The sequence below is a fragment of the Lycorma delicatula genome, chromosome 13, assembly GCF_047948215.1.
Source record: "Lycorma delicatula isolate Av1 chromosome 13, ASM4794821v1, whole genome shotgun sequence".
Classification (NCBI taxonomy): Eukaryota; Metazoa; Arthropoda; class Insecta; order Hemiptera; family Fulgoridae; genus Lycorma; species Lycorma delicatula.
The window spans coordinates 36,217,289-36,241,601 of NC_134467.1; the positions used below are offsets into that span (position 1 = coordinate 36,217,289).

General features: G+C 33.6%; 1 protein-coding gene across 1 annotated transcript in view; it reads left to right on the forward strand.

The window, feature by feature from the left end:
- Positions 1 to 24,313, forward strand: part of LOC142334056 (uncharacterized) — a 184,241-nt gene that overhangs the window by 154,493 nt on the left and 5,435 nt on the right. Inside the window, exon 2 of the mRNA XM_075381723.1 lies at positions 16,985 to 17,434. Within this exon, the coding sequence (XP_075237838.1) occupies positions 16,985 to 17,434 (450 nt within the window). The remainder of the gene's footprint in view (positions 1 to 16,984; positions 17,435 to 24,313) is intronic.

The window sequence follows — 24,313 nt, forward strand, 5'->3', positions numbered from 1 at the left end:
TATACTGAAATTTCACAGGAGAATCTGAAATCCACGCGACATTTTTCCGGAAATTTGCATCCTTTTCATATTCAGAAAGTGCAACATTCAGAAAGTGCTGGTGACTACGCCAGCCGGCTGCAGTTTTGTCTGTGGGTTAATAGGAATCAACATTTAATTCCATTTATACTTTTTTGGGTTGAAGCTACTTTCACTCGTAACGGAATAAACAACACACGGAATGCGCATCGGTGATCTGAAGAAAACCCACATGCTACAGTGTAAAAAAATTTCCAGCAACGATTTTCAGTGAATGTTTGGTGTGGTATCATAGATGACTAATTAATTGGTCATTTTTCATACTACAACATCGTGTCACAGGGAGAAATTATCTAGAATTTTTACGTAATGAATTTATTATATTGCCGGAAAATATCCCCTTAGCAAAACGAATTGAAATGTATTACCAACTTGATGGAGTTCCTACACATTTCAAATTAGATTATTTCAAGATTATTAAAAATTCTAACACGGCATTTTTCAAAACAAAACTAAACAGAATTTTTACTTTTTTTAACAGACTTGATTTTTATGCACTATAAAATAAATACAAAATTACACTTCTTAAGAGTTTTTGGAAATTTTTACGATAAGAATTCGACGTAATACTGCAAACACGATTGATCAGCGAAAGGTTATTTAACATATTACCACAATTAACTGACAACAATGAATAGTATTTAAACAAATTGTGATGAAAAAAAATCAGTGTTGCCAACTTGTTTTCCGTAGGTCTAAAATTATTGTACCTACAAGACACATCTGTTTTCTTTTTTTGTAACATTTTCTTCTAAGTTTTTGTCGGTTGTGTTGTTAATAAAATACGACATGTTTAAATTTTTATTTGGTTTTGTTGACATTATTTACATCAATCTTCTTATAATTAAATTCTCTACAATTTACGTTTAAAAAATGTATGATTTATTGCCAATTTAACAACGTTATTGTACGTCAAACGTAAAAAAATGTGTTTTTTGACCCTATTTTTAGCGTTTTACATGGGATATCTTAGAAACTAAGAGAGATACAGTTCTAGGACCTATTTTTTTTTATTCCCCAGCTCAAAACCCATAAGAAACAATTAACCGCCCCTTAATTAACCTTCCCGGAATTTCAGAAAGCCTTAATTTACCCGGAGGAACTGAAACTCGGGCGAAATTTTTCACCCGGTATAACTCGTTAACGAAGAGTTTTCGGACCTATGTTTATATGAACTTTTTTCTTATTTTTAGCCTCTAGAATGAGTTGTCAAAGTATCCCTATCCTCCTGAATCACTCTGTATATACATAAAATGTTAATGTGGAATACTTTTAACTACTTAGTAGATTTATTTCTTTATTTTCTTCTCTAGAACTTTCAAAAATAAGAAAGACTTGAAATATAAAAAGTAAAGAGCATTAAGTACAAGCCGCATTACATATTTCCGATTTATACAATATATAGGTTAGGTTAGTGTTATATTTTCTATTTCTATAACAAAAAAAAAACGTGTATTAGAATTAATGAATTCCAGATAAATATGAAAACAGAAGATCTATGAACTGTTAAAATATTAATAATTTTAAATAAATTCCTTCCACAAATTAATATCCTTTATTAAACACCGTAAAACCTAATTAGTCAAATAAAAGCCTCGTTAAAATGTGTACGGATTTTAAATATATACGGGTATGTAGAAGGTCCACCTTTACCGGTCTACACATTAGGATTTGAAATCAATTAATTATTAACCAATTCTAGGTCAAAATCCGATATAACCTGTTTTACTCATTAAATTTCCTGTTACAAATACTATACAAAATTAAACCTCCAATCACAGGAAGTAACCCAGCTAATTTATTTAGTAACGTTTTTAAAATAATAATCCAAGTCATATACTAAGTATGTATATTAATCTATAAGAATAAATAAACGTAAATTATTTGGCTTTTCTTTTCATTAATCAATAAATAGAATATACAGTTTTATCAGAGTAGGAAAAATAAAAACATAAATTTCTCCGTAAGGAATGGAACGTGGGATATTTTACCTTTTACTTTTCGCAAAGCTTAGACAATTGTCCCTTGCTGTGAATCTTTCTTATTAATAGTGAATATTTATTTTTAATAGCACGTATATAAAATTTATTTTTTATTAAATTGAACGGATATTGGGGAATGCGTTTCAATTATTGTAGATGATGGATTTTTTAAAAAATGTTTCCTTTTAGAATTGATAAATTTCTGTGTCCTTTTTCAGGAATAATTTCCTTTCCCGTCACCAAACTGGACCTTAATTTGTTGGATGGTAAAGTATTCCCTTTATGGAAATTGTTTTGTTTGAAAGGCAGAGAAAATTGCCTACGTCTTAGGATTGACAGAAAAAAATCCGGAGGTCATGGGTTTCGATTCCCAGTCGGGCAAGTTTCAAGCTTATATTGTGATATTATCAAGCAAAAAACAAAAAGATTTTATTTCTTCAAATTTGGTTGATATAATTTTATATATAGGGTCACTGATTATTTATTATTTTTAAAATTTAACGGGGTGGGGGGATATTCCAACGAAACCAATTTTGTTTTTCTTCAGAGGTATTTGTAGTGAAAACTTTATTAAATCAAATTTGTTACATATGCATATTTTTAAAAACAATAAAAAAATTGTTTTCAAAAAAATCAATCCCCCCAACTGTTAAAAATTGAAATATATGTCTTCTGTTCTTCCGCTCTATCTCCCTTCGGTTTAAGCATTTTTCAAATTTTTTTTGAAAGTGGTACTACATACGAGATGTGTAAGAAAAGCAATGAGACTGTCTTTTTACTTACCAAAGTTTTTATTTTTTTCAAACAACAATATTAGCCCCTTCAAAGTAGTTCCCTTGGGCAGCTATACACCGGTGGAGTCGTTGTTCTCACTCCTGGTAACAGCGCTGGAAGGCTTCAACTGGTAGGGGGCTTTTAACTGGTCGAGCACAGTCTTTTAAATGTTCTCTAGAGTTCCAAAATGACGTCCTTTTAAGACGAGTTTCAATTTCGGGAAAAGGAAAAAGTCACAAGGACTCAAATCAGATGAATAGGGGGGGGGGGGGGTTGAGGAACCGTAGGAATGCGTTTTGAGGTCAAAAATTCCCCGATGGAAATGGCCGTGTGACACGGGGTATAATGAAGCATCCACTTGTCTGGTCACATGCGAATCGCTCTTTTCCTGAGCCTTTCAAGGACACATTTCTAAAACACGTGGTTGACAGTTTGTCCTGGAGAAATAAATTCTTTATGCACGATATCCCTATTGTCAAAAAAGCAAATCAGCATGGTTTTAATCTTTGATTTGCTCATTCGACATTTTTTCGGTCACTCTTCGCTTTGTTTCAGGATCGTACTCAAATATCCAGGATTCATCACCTGTAATCAAACGATTGAAGAATTCTTGGTCATTTTCAATCCTCTCAAGAAGAAGACCAACGCACACGTTTCCTCGATTGTCTTTCTGTTCCGTTGTGAGGTTTTTCGGCACCAATTTCGCACAAACCATTCACATGTCCAAATCGTCTATCAAAATCTGATATACGGTGGAAGTGTTTAAATTTAACTGTTCTCACTCACCATTCTTATTGTTAAATGACGGTCTGATCTTACAAGAACCCTCACACGCTCAACGTTTTTGCCAGATTTTGAAGTTGAAGTTCTCCCTGAGCGAGGTTGATCTTCAACGTGTTCTCGGCCTTCCAAAAATGATTTTTGCCAGCAGAAAACTTATGCTCTTGATAAGCAATTTTCCCTCCCCATTGGCCTGTTTCAATTTTTCAAAGGTCACACTCACCGATTCCCCAAGTTTAACACAAAACTTTATTGCACAACGTTGCTCTAAATTTCGATACTCCATTTTTGCAACACACAACAAAAACACAACTTCACTGATGGCGCTGTCAAAAATAATCTGTTTTGGCTGAACGGAGTTGAAACTTGTACTGAGCATGTAAAAGGGATGAACAAACCGGTCTAGCATAAACCGGTAGACACAGTGTTGTCAGATCGCTCGCAGTGTTACCAATCTCATTACGTTTCTCACACACCTCGTATATATAGAGCTATCAAGAAATAATTAAAGTAAATATACAAAAAAACCGCTTACTAACAATTGAATTCAAAACGTTCAAGCGCTTTCGGAATTTAATTCCATCTTCAGGAACTCTCATATTCGTCCTTTATAATCATAATTTGATTAAGGGGAGTCACATCAGATTCAATTCTTTCTGAAAATTTTGATATTTTCGCAATATTGAAAATATTAATATTACGTATTATTAAAAATTTAAATCATTAATATTTAAAAACCATACAGCGTATTTTAAAAAGTAAAAATCATTATAGGGAAAATTTGAGATAATTATGCAACCTTTTGAAAAAAATATATCGCTATAACTTTTTTATTAAGTAAAATATCGAATTCGTTTAAGATTCCTACTATTCTTTAGATAAGAGCCTAAAACTTATTTAAGTAAAATTTTATGATATCACCAACCATTGGCCCAGAGGGTAGAAAAAATGGGGTTTCGAAAACAAAAAAAACATTCCTCTCTTAATAGGCACAGTATCGAATCGATTTAAAGTGGTCGTTAATCCTTTAAACATTACCTGAAACTTTTGTCTGAAATATTTTTTTTATATGACCAACCCTTACGTCGTCAAGGGATGACAAAATGTTACTGGAATTGTAAAAAGATGGGATTTGTCGTATGCTAAACATGTGAAACTTTTTTCAATGAGCCATTATCGTATTGAGTAAATTTTGAAGATTTTCTTAACTTTAAGATGGAAATCTTTTTTATATATTTTTTTCTTTCGTTATCCCTTACTCCCGTGGGCCGGCCATACAATCAAATAAAGCTCAGCCCAGGAGAGCATCCTTCAACACTAAGAGGGCAGTACGTTCGGCATGACAGTTCATCCCCTCCAGGTGGATGTTTTTTATCGCCTGCCTCTAATCTCCGAAAAGAGGTGTACCGGACCCGACTATGTCGTTCCCGGGTCCCTCCCGAGAGACCGAGTCTTGGTCTATACTCTCTAATGTTTCACGCCTTTAATCACTGAGCAGGGATAACCGGGCTTGACCAAGTCACCCCCTCAACTCAGCAGCCGGGTCTGGTTCTTTTATTTTGCCCCATTCCAGCCTTTTTATTTCCTACTTAGCACCGGTTAAATCTACCTCCGCCATCCGGCGTTCCAAAACAGATTTTTTTATACTTGGAGTGTGATCCTCTATGGAAATGAAATCTGGACGATGAGAAAGGCAAATGGGATACGAAAAGAGGCTTTTGAGACTTAGGTGTGGCACAAAATGATAAATATCAGATGGTAAGACAATGTAACAAATAAAGACGTATTAAGGACAATCGAAGAGAACAGGAAAAATTTTAAATATGATTTAATATAGGGAAAGGAACTGGTTAGGACATTGTATGAGAAGAAGATGGATGCGATGGAAGGTTTGGTGAATGGAAGAAAAGGAAGAGATTTCAAATGATGGGTGAGATTATGGAAAAGGGAAAATATGTTGAAACAAAGGATAGAACAAGGTAAAGAGGAGCAGCCGTGAAAGAACCTTTCTTTCTTTTTCCTGTTTAGCCTCCGGTAATTACCGTTTAGATAATACTTCAGAGGGTGAAAGAGGATGATATGTATGAGTGTAAATGAAGTGTAGTCTTGTACAGTCTCAGTTCGACCATTCCTGAGATGTGTGGTTAATTGAAACCCAATCACCAAAGAACACCGGTAACCACGATCTAGTATTCAAATCAGTATAAAAATAACTGACTTATTTTTGAACGCTGGAACTTTCGACTTCCAAATCAGCTGATTTGGGAAGACGCGTTCACCATTAGACCAACCCGGTAGGTTAGCCGTGACAGAACCTGCCCTAATAGAAGAACACTATGAATGAATGAATAAAGATATAAAAATTTTATTTTTTTGGAGCAGTACTACACTTAAAACAAATTAAAAACATAATAATTTGAATTGTTATATATTTATATTCAATAATTCAACAATTTATTTAATTAACGCTTGTGCTATTCGCATCTATTACGAAAGATGGAATAGTATAGAAAAAAAATAATCAAGGAAAAGAAGTTTAAATATATACTGTGACCTCAAAACGTATGCCATAACTGCAGACCTCCATAACGGGTGGTCACAAACTTTTATCCGGAAAGTCCTGGGTTCGAATACAGATCTTTTTTCATGTACTGCAATATTTATATCTCATCACCGAATTTTTAATTGGGCTTTAAAAAAGTAAATAAATAAATAACTTTACAATAGAATTCTACGTGAAAGAAAATTGTAATTATTTATTACGAACATAATAGATTTGGAAAAATAGAAATAATTTTTGTCTTAATATTTTGTATTACACAGATTTAAGAAAGATAAGAAGTGATGATGGTGTTTTTTAGAAAAGATGAGGGAAGGAGCTGATAAGTTGTCATGGAGAAGTCTGATGATTTCTTTATCGATCATCACATCATAGTGGTGGGGGGAAGAAGAAGGAGGAGTTGAAATTTTATCAACTTTGTACTAAGCCAATAAATATTAATTAACCACATTTTCATCCAGTGAAAGGAAACTTTGTAAAATTTTTTTAGTTAAGATAATTCCATCCTGAAAGTTTTGCTAAAATCAATATGGTCTTTCTTAATATTATACAAGATAAACATAAAATAAATCAAACTAATGGGTTAATTAAAAACACAAAGATAACCTAATCAGGTAGGTCTAATGGTAAATTCATTGTTATAAATCAGCTGGTTTTCAAATAGAAGTTCTACGATTCAAATCCTAATAAAGTTAGTTGGTTTTATTCGGATTTGAATATTTGCCGGCCTACGTGGCGTAAATGGTTGCGTCTTGGTCTTTCATCCAGAGGTCCCGGATTCGAATCCCGGTCAGGCATGGTATTTTTCCACGCTACAAAAACTATCAAAAAAAAAAAAAAAAAAGATCGTCGATAGCAGTGGTTTGTTTGGTGGTTGGGATTTATTAACCACATGTCTCAGGAATGGTCGACCTGAGTTTGTTCAAGATTACACATCTTCCGGTAAAATTACATTACATTGATAAGTCCTTTTAATTTTGTTGCGACTATAAATAAAAATATTTTTAAAAAGAAATAATATTTTCATATGCCAATAAGTAAACAGATTCATTGAAATATTAGTCTTTCATTAATTCATAGAACGATTCACTAGAATATAAAAAACAATGTTTTTGAAGCCTTTAAAACATGATTTTGAAACCTATCAAAATTGGTCTAGGATGAACCGTTTTCGAGATACTCCCTTTTTTTATTTAACGAAAGATATACAGAGTGATTCAAAGAAACGGGAAATTAAAAAAATTAAATAACGTTAATGAAAATTTTTTTTAGAAAATGAATTTTATTTCATGCAATTGTACAAATGTTGCCATTTTAGGATACATACATTTTAGTTTATTTTTTAAAGATGACATCTTCCAGGTGACCTCCTCTTCTACGTAAACACTCACGAAGTCTCTTCGTTAAATTGTTCATGGTTTGACGTAACATCTCAACTGGAATTTCTGCAATTGCTTCTCTTCTCGGATCTTTGCCTTCAGTTCTTCCGTTGTAGCAGGTCTACTGTGGAACACTTTGCTTTTAAGGTGACCCAACAAAAACTAATCGCAAGCTGAGAGATCAGGCGATCTGGGAGGCCATCTAATGTCACGGTTTCGTGAAATAACACGTTGTCCAAACAATCGGCGTACAGCTGCCATCGATATTCGTGCAGAATGTGACGTTGCTCTGTCTTGTTGAAACCAGGCTGTGTTAAGAATCGGTGGAAATCACTTTTGTTGTTCCACAACAAAGGTTTCAAGCACGGCTACGTAACGAGCCGACGTCACTGTAATCGCAAGACCGTTGTCATCCTCAAAAAAATAAGGGCCTATAACACCGTAAGATGACATAGCACACCACACGGTCTCTTTCTGGCTGTGCAACGGACGCTGGTGTAGCTGCGTAGGATTTTCTTGTGTCCAGTATCTGAAATTTTGCTTGTTAACAAATCCACCGAGGTGGAAATGCGCTTCGTCTGACATCTACAGTTCGTGAACAAACTCTTCGTTATCATTTATCTTCTGAAACATTACATTACAGAATTGTGCTCGCACAACTGGATCGTTCGCTTTCAGTTTCTGGACGATCTGCAACTTGTACGGATGGTATTGCAAGTCCTTCGTTAACATTCTTCGAACACTTCAACTATGCGATTGTAAAGATGCGGAGAGACGACGGATTGACCGATGTGGACTTCGTGTGACAACATCTTGTAAAGCTTGAACATTCTGTGGTGTACAGACGGTTCGCTCACGGTCTGGAGGTTTTTTTTTCATTGCCGAACCGGTTTCCTCAAAATTATATATCCGTCTTTTAATTTCATGTGCTGATGGAACACGGTCGTGTCGTCCCAGATTAAAATGACGGCGAAATTCTCTACGCACTCCCTCCACACTGTCATTGTTTTTGTAAAACGCTTTCATAGCAAATGCACGTTGCGCACCACTCCAAGGATGCATGACAACTAAATGGCAGGTTAGGTTAGAGAGGCTGGCGCCACTTATCAAGTGGTACCAATCGCCCACGGCTACCAACAGAACTTTCAAAATTTCCCGTTTCTTTGAATCACCTGTTATTTGAGAAATCTCGTTTCTTATGTAAAATATAAATAAAATAACATCAGCTATCTATAATTACCGAAACAACTATAAAAAATTAAAAATCCACAACCCGTTTTTGCTGAAAATAGTGATGACTGATTGATGCAGAACATCATTATAAATTTACATCGTTAACTTAGTAGCTGTTAGATTATAAAAACCAACAATACTTTTCAAGTTTGAATCGTAAATAATGATCATTGCATATATTAAGTAATTATCAATGATATATACGCATATCGATCAAAGTAATGATGACCTACATCGTCATCATGAATTTAAAATTAATCATGCTGTTTGCAGTTAAAACATATGTTTTACTTTTCAGTAAATCAACTGTTTCAACAGTGAACACACATTCATCGATGAAAGTAGCCGTTCTTTAATCTATTCGAGTAAACCCGTGAAAAGAGACCCTTATATTCAATCGTCATTTTGATTGTTGGTTATTTGTTGTAATTTTAGAGGCATCTCAAACCCGTGTTTTGCTACGCATTTTGCAGTAAATCAGCTTTTTCACCGTGTAAATTTAACTAAAAACACATGTTCATCTAGAGAACATTCCCTCATATTCAAATGTAAAAAATCATTACTTTCTAGAAAGCAAAATGACGATTGAATAAGAGGTTTTTATACTACTCATTGCGTCAAAATTTCAAAGCTATCGGTGAAGAACTTTCGGAGATTTAAGATTTTGAACAAACGAAAATTTATGTTTTCATTTATATAGATTAGTAGTTAAGAATATTAAATTAGTAATACTAACCATTTTTCTATGATAATTCTCTTGAATAAAATGATGAAAATTTAGCTGGGAATCGAACCTAGAACTCTCTAAATATGAGATTTGAGTGTGTGTATGTATGCATAATTAATTATTTTTTTAAATATAATTTCAATTTTATTTCGTTTTTGTGTATTTTTGCTTTGTGTTTTTTATAGTTGTTAACTTTTTCCTGTTTAGCCTCCGGGAATTACCGTCCAGGTATTACTTCAGAGGATGATATGCATAAGTGTAAATGAAGTGTAGTCTTGTAAAGACTCAGGTCGACCATTACTGAGATGTGTAGTTAATCAAAACTAACCACCAAATAACTCTGGTATCCACGATATAGTATTCAAATCCGTATAAAGTAGCTGCCTTTACTAGGATTTAAACGTTGGAACTTTCAACTTCGAAATCAGCTGATTTACGAAGACGCGTTCACCAATAGACCAACCCGGTGGGTTATAGTTGTTAACTTAATAGAAACTAAGAATAAATCTTTATAATTATTATTATTAAATAGATTTCATAAGAAAGTTACCTATTGTAATGGGTACTATGATTCGACTTCCGAAGAATTTCAACATATGTTCGCGTTTCACATCCCCTAGACTCCAAAACCATCGTCAGTTTAAAAGTTTATAAATTTCACTTTCTGGTGAACACGATAACTGCCGTAATTTTTAGCCAATCACTTTAAAATTGATACATAAGATATATCGACCTAAAATCTCAGTCTAGTTCGTTAATGAGCAAAATTGGACCATGGGAATTGAAATGGGGGGGGGGGTTTCGAAAAAACAAAATATAGCTATAACTTTTTTTTTTCCCTCTCAGCTCCCCTGGGCCGGACCGACTTGTTGGTATTACGCCGCCCAGGGGAGTGTCTTTAAACTCAAATAGGCCTCCCCACCTACCGGCTGTATACCGGCAAGGCAGGTCGGCCTACCGGTTAGCTCTTTTTGAGAGTTCTTTATCAATATTGCCCCCTTTGGGGACCCAAAAGGGCAATACTAATACACCACGCCAGACCCAGTTCGCCGCGACGTGGTACCGGGTCCCTTCAGTATTCAGTGTGCTGTTGCCTGACTGTTACCCGTGGAGTCCTTGGTGGCTCATCAGTGCCAACACACAGTATACTGGACCTCACCAGCAAGGCTGTCCACCCAGTCCTATTCTAGCCAACACCTTGTCTTCTCTCATCGGAGTATTTCTGTAGAACAACTTGTCTAACAAAACTAGCAAAATTATTCCAGTTTGACTCGCTTCTTAGCATGTAGTCTATTGTTGTCTCTGGAGTTATACCCGTGAGTGCCTTACTATGTCCCACCTAGTGTGTCCCACCTATTGCACTCAAAAAAGGTGTGCTCAGCATCATCTATCTCGTTGCAGTAGTTGCAAATTGGCTCTTCTCTCTTGCCTATTTTGTGGAGGTAGTTATTGAAGGAACCGTGTTCTGTAAAAAACTGCGATAGGTGATGATCAACCTCACCAAATCTTCTCGACAACCATGGCTTGATGTTGGGGATGAGGGTTCTCGTCCATCGACCCACAGCTTCCTGCGACCATCTTTCCTGCCAGATATTATAAACGGCATCCCTGACCTCTTGTTCTGGCTTGCCTTGTGCCCTCTCCACCCTCTTTTTTGCGATTAGGTCAATAGGAGGTGTACCCGATAACACGCACAGGGCGGCATAGGACACTGTCCTGTATGCGGACACAACACCTAGGAGCACACACCTGTGCGTCCGCTATAACTTACTTATACTTATACTTACGTGGAGGTTCAATAGCCAATTTCTTTGTTGGTTCTTTGTTGTAATTTTAGGGGCATCTCAAACCCGTGTTTTATTACGTATTTTGCAGTAAATCCACTCTTTCAGCGTGAACATTTAACTACAAACAGGGGATAATCGTGGAAAACACACGTTCAAATTGTGCGTCAAACTTGTTCTAGGGGTCAAAGGTTAACCCACCGGGTTGATCTAGTGGTGAACGCGTCTTCCCAAATCAGCTGATTTGGAAGTCAAGAATTCCAGCGTTCAAGTCCTAGTAAAACCAGTTATTTTTACACGGATTTGAATAATAGATCGTGGATACCGGTGTTCTTTGGTGGTTGGGTTTCAATTAACCACATATCTCAGGAATGGTCGAACTGAGAATGTACAAGACTACACTTCATTTACACTCATTACAATACATCTTCTAAGTATTATCTGAAAGGTAATTACTGGAGGCTAAACAGGAAAAGAGAGAGGTGTCAAAGTTTACAGTGGCTATTGAATGTAAACATTATATGCTACTTGTGTTATATATTAATTCGAAACGATTGCGATCCCATACAAGTTTTCACTTTGGCCTTGCGGTCTTAAGCAAACATATGTTTTTTAATCGTGTGTAGTTTACGAGAGAATCGCCTGGGGAAATTAAAATGAAATATCCGTATATATATATATATATATATATACGGTATAAATATATAATAATAAATATAATAATAAATAAATAAACTTTAATATTATCAAGTAAATTAAAATTCCAGAAACGTAATCACTTCAAAATAAATGTCTACCTCAAATATCTCTAATGGTTTAAATAGAAAAGTAATCAATAATGAAAAGATAAAAAACAAAACAAAATACTACATAAGTTTATACGCTTCAATGTTTATAAATCTTTCAAATAAATCTTGCAGGATTAGCAATGGGTAGATGGGCGGGCATGTGCGTATAAATGTTTGAAATAAAAACGTCACGGACTTGCTCAGAGAAAATTCTAAAAAAAAAACCACTATAATGTCCCACTCGCCAATACAGTTCAAGAAGAAATACACTTAAACACAACTAACTTACGGATTTCTTTATATAGGAATTTAAGAAAACAAGAGAAGAAAAAAAATACGATAGGAAGAGCTTTTAGAATTGAGTTTAAATAAACTTACCAAATTTATTACTGTTTTCTAAAGAAACTCTTTAATTCTATTTCTTAGGCATAAATTATACCTATTGAACATAGATTAACTATAAATTATTTAAGATAGGAAGATTACGTAACTTTCTATCCATTTATATTCAAATACTATTAACTGACAGTTCTTTGTTTTATTTGCAGTATTACCAAATTAATAAATAAAAAATTCCCCTACTTACATTTTAAAATTAAAAAACGTTTATCAATCTGCTATGATTTTAAATCTACTTTTATTTTATTTCTTACAAAAAAAAACACAGACTGCAATTAAACTGTATGCTGTATCACGATTATAATATAAAAAAATGATCAGTTCCTTTTAATAGTTATGTATGAATTAAAAAAGTTAAATATTATTAAAAAAAAGGTTTTTGTTAAATATATACATACAGAGTGTCCCATATAAAATGCAACCCATCAATCACTCATCCATGAATTTTCAAAAGTCAAGCTTACTCCCTTACTTGTTACTGAAATGGACTAGTCCAACATCTGAACATCGCGGCGACGCAGTAGAACACTACCGATAGTAACAACAATGAAATCATAACGTTCAGTGTATTGCTAAAGACAAGATGGTGTTTTTGCTAGATGAACGTGTTTTCATTGTTGAGTCGTACTTCAGTACGAAATCAGTGGTTGCAGTGCAAGATTTGTTTGGCCATAAGTACCCAGATATACCAGCTCCTAACAAAACATCAGTATTAAGGTTAGTCGCAAAATTTAGAGAGACCGGTTCTATTAATAACAAGGAACACAAAGGATCTGCGTCAGTGTTGAATACAGATACAATCAATCAAAGACCGATTACTCGCCTCGCAAAATAAATCGATCGGACGTTTGTCTGCTGAAATTAATTTGTCTAAATCAACTGTTCAAATTGCGACCAAACGATTACAATTACGACCTTATCGCATTCAAACGGTTCATCGACTTCTTGAGCCCGACAAAGAAAAACGGCTACAATATTGTCAACGGTTCCGTCGATTTCTGCGTGAGGGAATTAATGTTATGGATTCGTTATTTTTCACAGATGAAGCGCGGTTTCATTTAGATGGCTACGTAAACAGCCAAAACGGTTGAATTTGGAGTGCTGAAAATCCCCACGTTTACCACGAAAAATAATTACACCCGCGGAAGTTCTGATTTCGTCGAGGAATTCTTTGGTAATCATGTTATTGATCGAGGCTTGTGGGTACCAAGATCTCCACATTTGACTGCGGCGGATTTTTTTCTATGGAGTTACCTCAAAGAAAAAGCCTACAGCAACAAACCACGAACACTTGAACAACTGAAAGTCAATATTGAACAATCTGTATTATATATCCAGCCAAAAACTTTGAAAAACGTTGCAAGAAACGCTGTAAAAAGAATTGAAGCTTGTATTCAAGAAGATGGCGGCCACTTCCAACATTTACTCTAAATGTAAGGTAATGGATGGTAATAATAAAAATTACATTTACATTTACACATGCCTTTTTATTATTTCAATACCTACCAATTTAAGGTTGGTTGCGCTTTATATGGGACACTCTGTATATTACATAAGTTCAAATTTTTACGTTTGTATTTTATGTGTATGGGGTTTATTCGTACTATTTTACTCATAATCAAATTCACGACAAGTTTTGATTAAAATTTTTATTTATTTATTTACTAGCAGACCCGGTAATGCTTCGCTATTGCTAGATTTGAGTATATATATATATATATATATATATATATATACAGAGAGAGAGAGAGAAAGAGAGGGAGAGAAAGAGAGTTTAAATGAACACAATTGAAAATTTGATAAAAAAATTAAAAAAAAGAACATTACGGAACTTCACAAATTTTACCTTTCACTCATTCTCCTTCCTCTTTTCCCTTTCCAACTTCTCACTTTCACCCTTCTCCCTCAACCGTTTCATAGTTTCCTTTTTACCCTTTCCCGTTTTTTCCTTTACTCTTTCCACCTTTTCCCCTTTTGCCGTTTTCAATTTTCCCCTTTTTTCCTTTTGCCCGCGAGTAAATCGGTCCATTTGTTTTCTAGCCTTTAGCGGACACACATACGAACATGCCTTTTACTTTTAAGGCCGCAAAGGACCACTTTAATCAGAATAATTCAAGTCTTTTTTGCCGATCTTTTGGCCTTTAATTTATTAGTTTTTACTTTCTCCCAATATTTAGTCATTCTTAATGATCTTGCTTTACGATCCTCTTCTGAATAAACCCTTTTTGTATAATTAAAAGTTCTTACTTTAAAGTCGGTATTCGGATCTTTAATAATAAATTTTAATTTTTCGGGTTTATTAAGTAAATCTTCGTAAGTGAAATTTAATTCTTGCATGTCTTCTTTAATTTCCTTGATCCATAATGGGGGATTTTTTAAAGACCAAAATTGATCGATAATTCTCTTAGTAATCCTATCCTGCTGTAATCTTAACAAGTGTGCACAGAAAGAAATTCGCTACTTTTTCATAGTATCAATTAAGGATTCCAAGTTTTCGAAAATACCTTTTATATATATATATATATGAATATAGAATAAAAAAGTCTGTTTGTATATTTGTTTGTTTCATAAATATCTCGATCCCGCCATCACTTAGCGGGTATAGTTTTTGCAAAAATATTTCTTTTCATTTAACTAATATTCTTATACTGAATATGAACCAAATCGGTCCATAAATATAATTTTTCTAAATATCTCAACCCTAGCACCATCTAGCGGTTCCATTTTTTGCAGACATAATTCTTTGTTTCCATGTAAGTAAAATGTATTCTGAATATGCGGCAAATCGGACCATAAATTCAATTTTTCGAAATATCTCGATGCCAGCGCCACCTAGCGGGTCCAAACTAATTCAGAAACCTTCCTTGGCATGCGTCCAACTATTCCCCAAAGTTTCATCGGACGAACAGTTTAGGAAAGCATAAGAGAAATACAGACAGACAAACATTCGTTTTTATATATATAGATTAACCATTTAACTAAGTTATTTTACGCCAGAAATAAAAGAACGCGTTTTCAACTTCAATCTTTTGTCTTTAACTCAAAATTTCACAGAAAATACTAAAAAATACATTTGTGGGATCTATCTTTTTCAATATTTCAGGTTCGATTTCACATAAAAACACTAAATTTACCTGTTAAACTGGATCTCAAGAATTATAATCTTGCTTAATTTTACCGAAGGCGCAGTAATCAGGGGGAAATATTTCGCCAGCCGTGACTGCCTAAGAAAGGGTTTCCGAACCATTTTTATATGCACTTTCTTCTTTATTTTCACCAGTATAACACCTCCTGAGAGTTTGTTATATTTTTCGTAAATCATGTATCGTAATTCTTTATATATATACAGACGCGCGCACACGCACATATTTATATAAATTCATCTCCCATCTCCATATTTCTATTTAAAAATGAAACAAATCAACATTTTATTCGATCGTTAATTTTTCATTTTTTTGATGAGGGATAATACCAGTTGTTACGTACGCCCCTACGGGCTAGTGCCGGACTCACGACAGGTTCCCCTAGATGTTATTAAAAGAGCGTATGTATTTCAGCACCCTGTCAACTAAACCTAATCACTTCACCCGAGGGTCTGATTCGTAATAAAGCATTACTCAGGCCTGGAAGTTTTTTTGAGACCGTGGGATCAGGAGTCCCCGTGCTTCATGGTCATTCTCCACCCACGCAAGTGCGAACAAAGGACGGTTCCACAGGACGCTGTAATACGATCTTTGTCTCTCTCTCTCTCTCTCTCTCTCTCTCTCTCTCTCTCTCTCTGCATTCGATCTTTTAACCTGTGCTAATAAATATGCATAATGTATGGCTGATGTAACCCACCGGGTTGTCTAGTGGTGAACGCGTCTTCCCAGATCAGCTGATTTGGAAGTCGAGAGTTCCAGCGTTCAAGTCCTAGTTAAAGTCAGTTATTTTTAGACGGATTTGAATATTAGATCGTGGATACCGGTGTCCTTTGGTGGTTGGATTTCAATTAACCACACATCTCAGTAATGGTCGAACTGAGACTGTACAAGACTACACTTCATTTAGACTCATACATATCATCCTCTGAAGTATTATCTGAAAGGTAATTACCGGAGGCTAAACAGGAAAAAAGAAATGTATGGCTGATATTAATTAAATTTGTGGTATACCACTCGGTTAGTCTAGTGATAAACGTGTCGTCGTAAATCAGCTGATTTCGAAGTTGAGAATTCTAAAGTTCAAATCCTAAAAAACGTAGTTGATTTTATTCGCATTTGAATACTAGATCGTGGAATACCGGTGTTATTTTGTGGTTGGGTTTCAATTAATCACAGGAATGGTCAGCCTGAATCTGTTCAAGTTTACATGTTTACCGATACATTCACAGAGATTTTGATGAATCGCTAATGATTCTAATTGTTGATCCGACTGTAAATAAAAGTTTTTTTTTATTTAATTTGGTGGAACTTTCAATTTGAAAATAAAATTGTTTAAAAAGTTTTTTTGTATTTGCAGGTGAGATTAAAAAGAAATTCTATCAATGAAGATGTTTTTACAGATAATATAAATAATAAAAGGAAGAATATATCAAAACGTAGTGTAGAAGAAAATGATAATGAAGAGGGAAAAAAAGATATAAAAAGAAAATTATCACATGCAATTCCACCAGTTGTAAAAAATACATTTGAAAAAGTATGGGGATTTTTTGAGAATACAAAAAATATAATTAAAAATAAAATCATAAATAATAAACAATTAAATAATAAAAAGCTTTTTACTAGGAAATATATTTCTAGAAAAATTAATTTGAGTCCAAGAAAAAAATTTACTAGACGTACAAGATGTAGTAGACGTGGTAAATTTACAAGAAAACATCATACTAACAGAAAATACACACAAAAGAAACATATTCGAAAAAAACCCACAAATGCGATTACAACACAATTTACATCATTAAAAACAGAAGTAAGATTATAATTAAGTTTACATTCTAAAAAACTCATTTTTTATAACAGCTTTGATATAATTAGTTGAATGATGGTGGCCAATCAGAACGTTAGTTAGAGGCGTGACGTTGTACAATAACACATCCCTAAGCCCACCCACCACGTTAGTGGACCAATCAGCGTAATCATACCGTTCCGACTGATATAAATCAGTACTAAATTTGGTGTTTAATTTCTTATTCTCAAATAATATTACAATAATGATTTATAAATAAATGCATAGCAATCTGGCCAAATATTACGTACTGTATAATTTCAGAATATCTTGGAAATGGATTAACAGATTTTCATAAAATTAAAATAAATGTTTACCTTATTCAGTTTAATGTATTTAACTATCTTTAAATTGTTATTTCTTTTGGATGTAAAAGGAAATCAATTTTACGTAGTTATACAGTATTCAAGTAACTTACTTTCCTGAAAAAAGAATGTGTACTTCTCCCCACATCTATCGTAAAATAATTTTATATTTTAATTTAAAAAAAATTAATTATCGTAAATTAGGATCTTTTGCAGTAGAACCATTTCACGAAAATATAAGTTGAAACTACAGTTTATGTACTTATGTTTCTGGTAATGTATTAGAGTAAGCAATACTGTTAGAAATTTTACTTGATTTTATTAAAAGTAATACTAATTGACTGCAGGTTTTTTGTTGACTTTTTTGTCAAGAAAACAGAAAAAGATTTAAAAAATATTGTATTCGCAGTTATCTAATGGAGCAAAGGTAATTATTATCGAATTGTGTCTTTCATTAATTAATTAGCGGACGATCTATTCCTTTAATTCTTTTCAGTTTAGAAAATGTCACTTTTACAATTAATACATGATATACTAAATAGACTGAATACTGTTGAATTCCTTCTACGGGAGAAAATTCTCCATAATTACGGTTCTCAGTATGACTTTATACTTCTCTGAAAATCACGATCGATGGTGGTGTAGGTGATAAGGATGTCGAACCGAAATGTTTGCGTGGATAAACGAAGTTTATACACAACGGAAGCTTTTTGCGCGACCGAAACTCTGTTTCGGAGCGAACAAAACAATCGATTGGAAAAAGTTTCTACGAGAAATTTGTACGAATTCACTGTTAAAAAATCCCTTTGAAATCGGGGGTTCGAATATGATAGTTGAGATTGTTTTACAAGTAAAAAATACAGTGTTGGCCGCATTCGGACGGAATAATGGATTTTCGGGGCATATGTAAGGAGGCGTGACCGGACAGAACAGAACTTGACAAAATAACACATGAAGAAACAGAACAGCGTAAGAACAGAACAATGAAAAAATCCATCCATTATAAAAATTAGACGGATTATGTTTTAAAATTTGAAATCAGGTTTAATAGTACACGAGTTAAAATCGACCGTATTTTCGACTTCGGATTGAAAACTAAAAAAGCCGCTTTTTCAGATTTACTTTAAAAAAATACTATTATAGAGTGTTCTTCTTAAAAGGTGAGCCCAAACTCTAGGAAGTGATTCTACTTAACATACTGAAGAAAACTTTCCAGTGTGCTTCCTGTGTGCGCATGCGCACAATAGCCAAATACCATGTCACTGAAACTGTGAAGCGCACAGTTCTATACAAACATTTTTCTATCTTTTTCACAAATTGAGGGATGGCTATCATTGATTCCAGATGTAGTACAGCTGTTTCCCTCAATTTCAAGTACTGCCTGAAAATATCTTGCTTGTTTTGAGAGGTTATGTGTGTTGCTTACCGATTAAGTTTTATGATTTTGTTAATAAATTTAGAAAAGTAGCAATATGGATTTTACTCCTAAGAAAAAACCAGCATAATAGCACACGATGAACATACTAGTATGACTCAAAGACAGAAAACAGTAGAGTGTAAGGTTAGTCTAACTGAAGTTAATAATAATTAGACAAAATCTTGAGATGGGTACAATTTAACCCCAGTGAAAAGGTCGGTGTGGATCAAAAACGTAGTCGGTGGGAACATTCACAATTCTACTGTATGCAGAAAAATTCTGGAAAGTGGTCGTGAGACCTATAAGATTTATAAGAAAACAACTCCTTACGGACACCATGAAGAAGAAAAGGCTTCTTTGGGCCAAAAAATACAAAAACTGGAGTCCTGAAACTTAGAGGAAAGTCCTTTTTGTCTGATGAGAATCATTTTCTAGTTCCAGGTGTAAGTATTTCATATATGCAATGAGATTTCACCAAAACAGATCAAATAAGTTAAAAAGCAACCTTTAACGAAGTTGTTTTGGGACTGCTTCAACTACTTTGGATCTAAAACTTTAGTACCCATTTCTAGGATGATGGACAGTGAAAAGTACATCCCATTATTGGAAAATAGGGCTCTAACAAAACTACAAAAACTTGCAGAATTACTTGGAGTCAAAAACACTGTTTTTCCACAAGATTTTACCCCTTTTCGCTCATCAAGTAAGTTTTCATGTCTTAAAAAGCGATTCAGTATTTGGACTGGCCTGGAAATTCACCAGACATGAACCCAATTAAAAATTTGTGGGCAATTATGAAGAAATGACTGAGAAAAATGGACTGCGCTACCAAAGAGAAGATGATTTGTGCTGTGATAAAGGTGTGGTTTCATGATCACGAAGTTAAAGAAATATGTAAAATAATTACAAATTCAACACCTAAACGAATTGAAATGGTTATTAAAGAGCGAAGAGGAGATATTAAATATAAAAAAATAATCTAACAAACCCTGTACATTTTTTATATGCAATAAATTTGATTATTTTTGAAAATATACTCTTTCACATTAATTTGCACAAGACTGTACATACACATCTTATTGTGGTTATTACATGGTTATTACCTTCTCACTCAGCTGATTTGTTGACTTACGTTTCTTTGAAAACACCGTATATGACTTAGCCAAGTTTGGAAAAAATTAAATATTTTATTGAATCATTATATGAGAAATAGTGCCATTTGAAACAAATAAAAATGTTTAGTATATTCCAATTTGAATTGAATACAAAATAAATACTCTAACCTATTTTTGATAAAAATGACATAGGATGATTTGGAATATAGCTCTTTAATTGTACGATGCCTTCTCACAAGCAGAATCCTTTAAAAATGTGAAAGTGGGGATGAAAGGATGTAAGCTAATGGTTGACGAACAAAATGCTATCTGGAAGGACATTTTATGAACCACAAAGTAAACTATTTATTATAACTTAGGTTAATTTATTTTTTTGATGCTGTGAAGTGGCATGGGATCCCTATTATATATATATATATATATACTAGTATGTTATAGTACACTAGTTTATTTATACATATCATATTATAAAATGTCAAAATTATCTACTTAATAAATATCTAAAATTATTAATAAAAAATAGTTTACAAATAAACAAAAGTAACATTAGATTTAACAGTTTTTCCTCTATGTTAATCTTACTGGGTGTAAATAAAAGCTACATACATATAATACAGACTTTTAAAAATGTATTCCTTGTTATAAAAGTGAAATAAAAAAATAAAAACTTAAGAATTAAAATGTTTAAATAAAATTTGTACTTATTTATAAAAGTTCAAGTTAGGATCTGTGTTAATAGAAAAAGATAAGAGAAAAGCAAAGCTACTTTTTCTTTATAAAAGAATAAAAACATGAAGCAATCACAAACAGTAAAAGTAATAAAAGAATTAAAAGCAAAATCTTTATAGCTGAATAACAATCCAAGGAAAAAGAATAATGTTTTTTTCATTTTATTATTATTTTAAATTAAATTAAAATTTAATAAATGGAAGTAAATTTATCTCTGGTTGAGAAATTTCATTTAAAAATGAATAAAAATAAAAAAAAACAAACAGATGAAATCTAATTTTAAAAAGAATTAATTTAAATAATTTATATAAGAAATATGATATAAGTTGTAAGATATATTTCAACTTGTGAGATTACAAAGAAGTATAAAAGAAATCAAAAAGTATACTTCATAATGATTAGCTAGATAAAGAAGAGAAATAAAAATTGAAAGTTTTAAGGAACTTTTTATTGGTTTGTTTGTCTGTTATAACAAATATATTACATATAAATTTAATTTATGAAATTGATCTTAAATCAAACCAAAGATTATTTTAAAGAAATTATTTAACTGGCAAAAATTGATCGTTTGAAAAATAAATCAATTTGAAATAAGGAAAAGTAAAATAAAAGTTAAAAAGAATAAAGAAAGAAATTAAATATTATGATGAGAGAGGACAAAATTAAACTAAACGTTACAGAATTTTGTTATTTTTTTAAATAATAAAATAATAGCATTCATTGTCACAGCTTCCCTTACGATGTGAATAAAATTTCAAAAATTGGAAATAGTTTTTTTTAATAATTATACTTGAGCTGTCCTCAGAATTATCACTACTCAAAACTTACTGTATAAAATAAAAATGTTAGACAAAACATTCATTCATGATGTTCTGCCATTAGGACAAAACACAGCTACTGTTCTTCACCTTGTTCTATCCTTTAACAACTTGGCAAGTTAGCTAATCTCCTTGTTTCAGCATATTTTCTCTTAATTCCATCCTTCATTTGAAATCTCTTTCCTTCAATTCACCAACCCTTCTATCGTACCTACCAATAAATCATCTTCTCATACAATGTCCTAACTAGTTCCTTCTCCTATATTCAATCACATTAGCATTTTCCTGTTCTCTCTGATTATTCACAATATTTTTTTTTATTTCTTACATGGTCTTGCTATCTATCATTCTTCACTGCACCCAGATCTCAAAAGCCTCAAGTCATTTGCTGTCTGCCTTTCTTATCGTCCATGTTTTAGCTCCATAGAGCATCATATTCCAAATAAAACATTTCATTAATCTCTTCCTAAAAGTTAAGTTTAACTTTCCACACAGCAGTCTTCCCTTCTTATTAAATACCTGCTTATTTTTTGATAGTCTTGCTTTAATTTCTACTGTACAAGTCAGGTCATCAGTTATAAAGCTCCCAAGTACTGAAATTTCTTCACCTGCTCTAAAACTTCATTTCCTATTTTAATATCAATCCTCTTCTCTTTACCACTTAATACCATGTATTAAGTGGTCACCCTGACTTTCGTAAGCTTCATTTAAGTCATCAAGCACTTCATTTAGTTTACTTGGTTTCAGTACCACCATATCATCAGTAAAACATGTACAGTCTATTCTTCATCCCCCTATCTCTTATTTCTCTTTTACCATTCAATTATTTTTTCCAAATACAGGTTGTCCCATATAAAACGCTACCCAACCTTATATTGGTAGATATTGAAATAATAAAAAGGCATGTGTAAATGTAAATGTAATTTTTATTATTACCATCCATTAACTTACATTTAGACTAAATGTAAGAAGTGGCCGCCATCTTCTTGAATACAGGCTTCAATTCTTTTTACAGCGATTCTTGCAACTTTTTTCAAAGTTTGCTGCTGGATATTTAATACAGCTTGTTCAATATTGACTTTCAATCGTTCAAGTGTTCGTGGTTTGTTGCTGTAGGTTTTTCTTTGAGGTAACGCCATAGAAAAAAAAACCGCCGCAGTCAAATCTGGAGATCTAGGTGGCCACAAGCCTCGACCGATAACACGATTACCAAAGAATTCCTCGACGAAATCAGAAGTTGAACCTGCGTAGTGCGATGTCACGCCGTCATGTTGTAGCCGGCAGTGTCTGTCTTCCTCTTCCAAGAGTGGGATGAACTGAAATAAAATATCCTGATATCGTTCTGTATTAACTCGAAAAAAATAGGACCGATTATTTTCTTCCGCGATATTTCGAAACACACGCTCGACTTCTGCGGGTGTAATTGTTTTTCGTGATAAACGTGGGGATTTTTAGCAATCCAAATTCTACTGTTTTGGCTGTTTACATAGCCGTCCGAATGAAACCGTGCTTCATCTGTGAAAAATAACGAATCCATAACATTAATTCCCTTACGCAGAAATCGACGGAACCGTTGACAATATTGTAGCCGTTTTTCTTTGTCGGACTCAAGAAGTCGATGAACCGTTTGAATGCGATAAGGTCGTAATTGTAATCGTTTGGTCGCCCGATGAACAGTTGATTTAGACAAATTAATTTCAGCAGACAAACGTGTGTTCGATTTATTTGGCGAGGCGAGTAATCGATCTATGATTTCAGCGACTGTATCTGTATTCAACACTGACGCAGATCTTTTGTGTTCCTTGTTATAACAGAACCGGTCTCTCTAAATGTTGCGACTAACCTTAATACTGATGTTTTGTTAGAAGCTGGTTTATCGGGGTACTTATGGGGAAACAAATCTTGTACTGCAACCGCTGATTTCGTACTGAAGTACGACTCGACAATGAAAACACGTTCATCTAGCGAAAACATCAATACACTGAACGTTATGATTGCATTGTTGTTACTATCGGTAGTGTTCTACTGCGTCGCCGCGATGTTCAGATGTTGGACGAGTCCATTTCAGTAACGAGCAGGGGAGTAAGCTTGACTTTTGATGTTTTGGATGAGTGATTGATGGGTTGCGTTTTATATGGGACACTCTGTATATACTAAACAGTATTGGTGACATGCAGCATTGCTGCCTTTTTCTCTTGCAATCTCTATTCTTCTCATCATTTCATTCCTTACCATTACTTTCATTATCTGGTGGTTTATTATCTGATGACGCCAGACTGCACACATTCCATCCTGCATGAACCACTCGTTTTTAATCGAAACCCTTTTGTAAGAAACAGGAACAAAATTATTACGCACTATGTTTAGAAAACGTTCATTTCTGACTGTCTGTTCAAAGAAGAAAGTTCTATTACGCCGTGACTTGAGACAGCGGCGCATACCGTAATTCATGAAGCGCG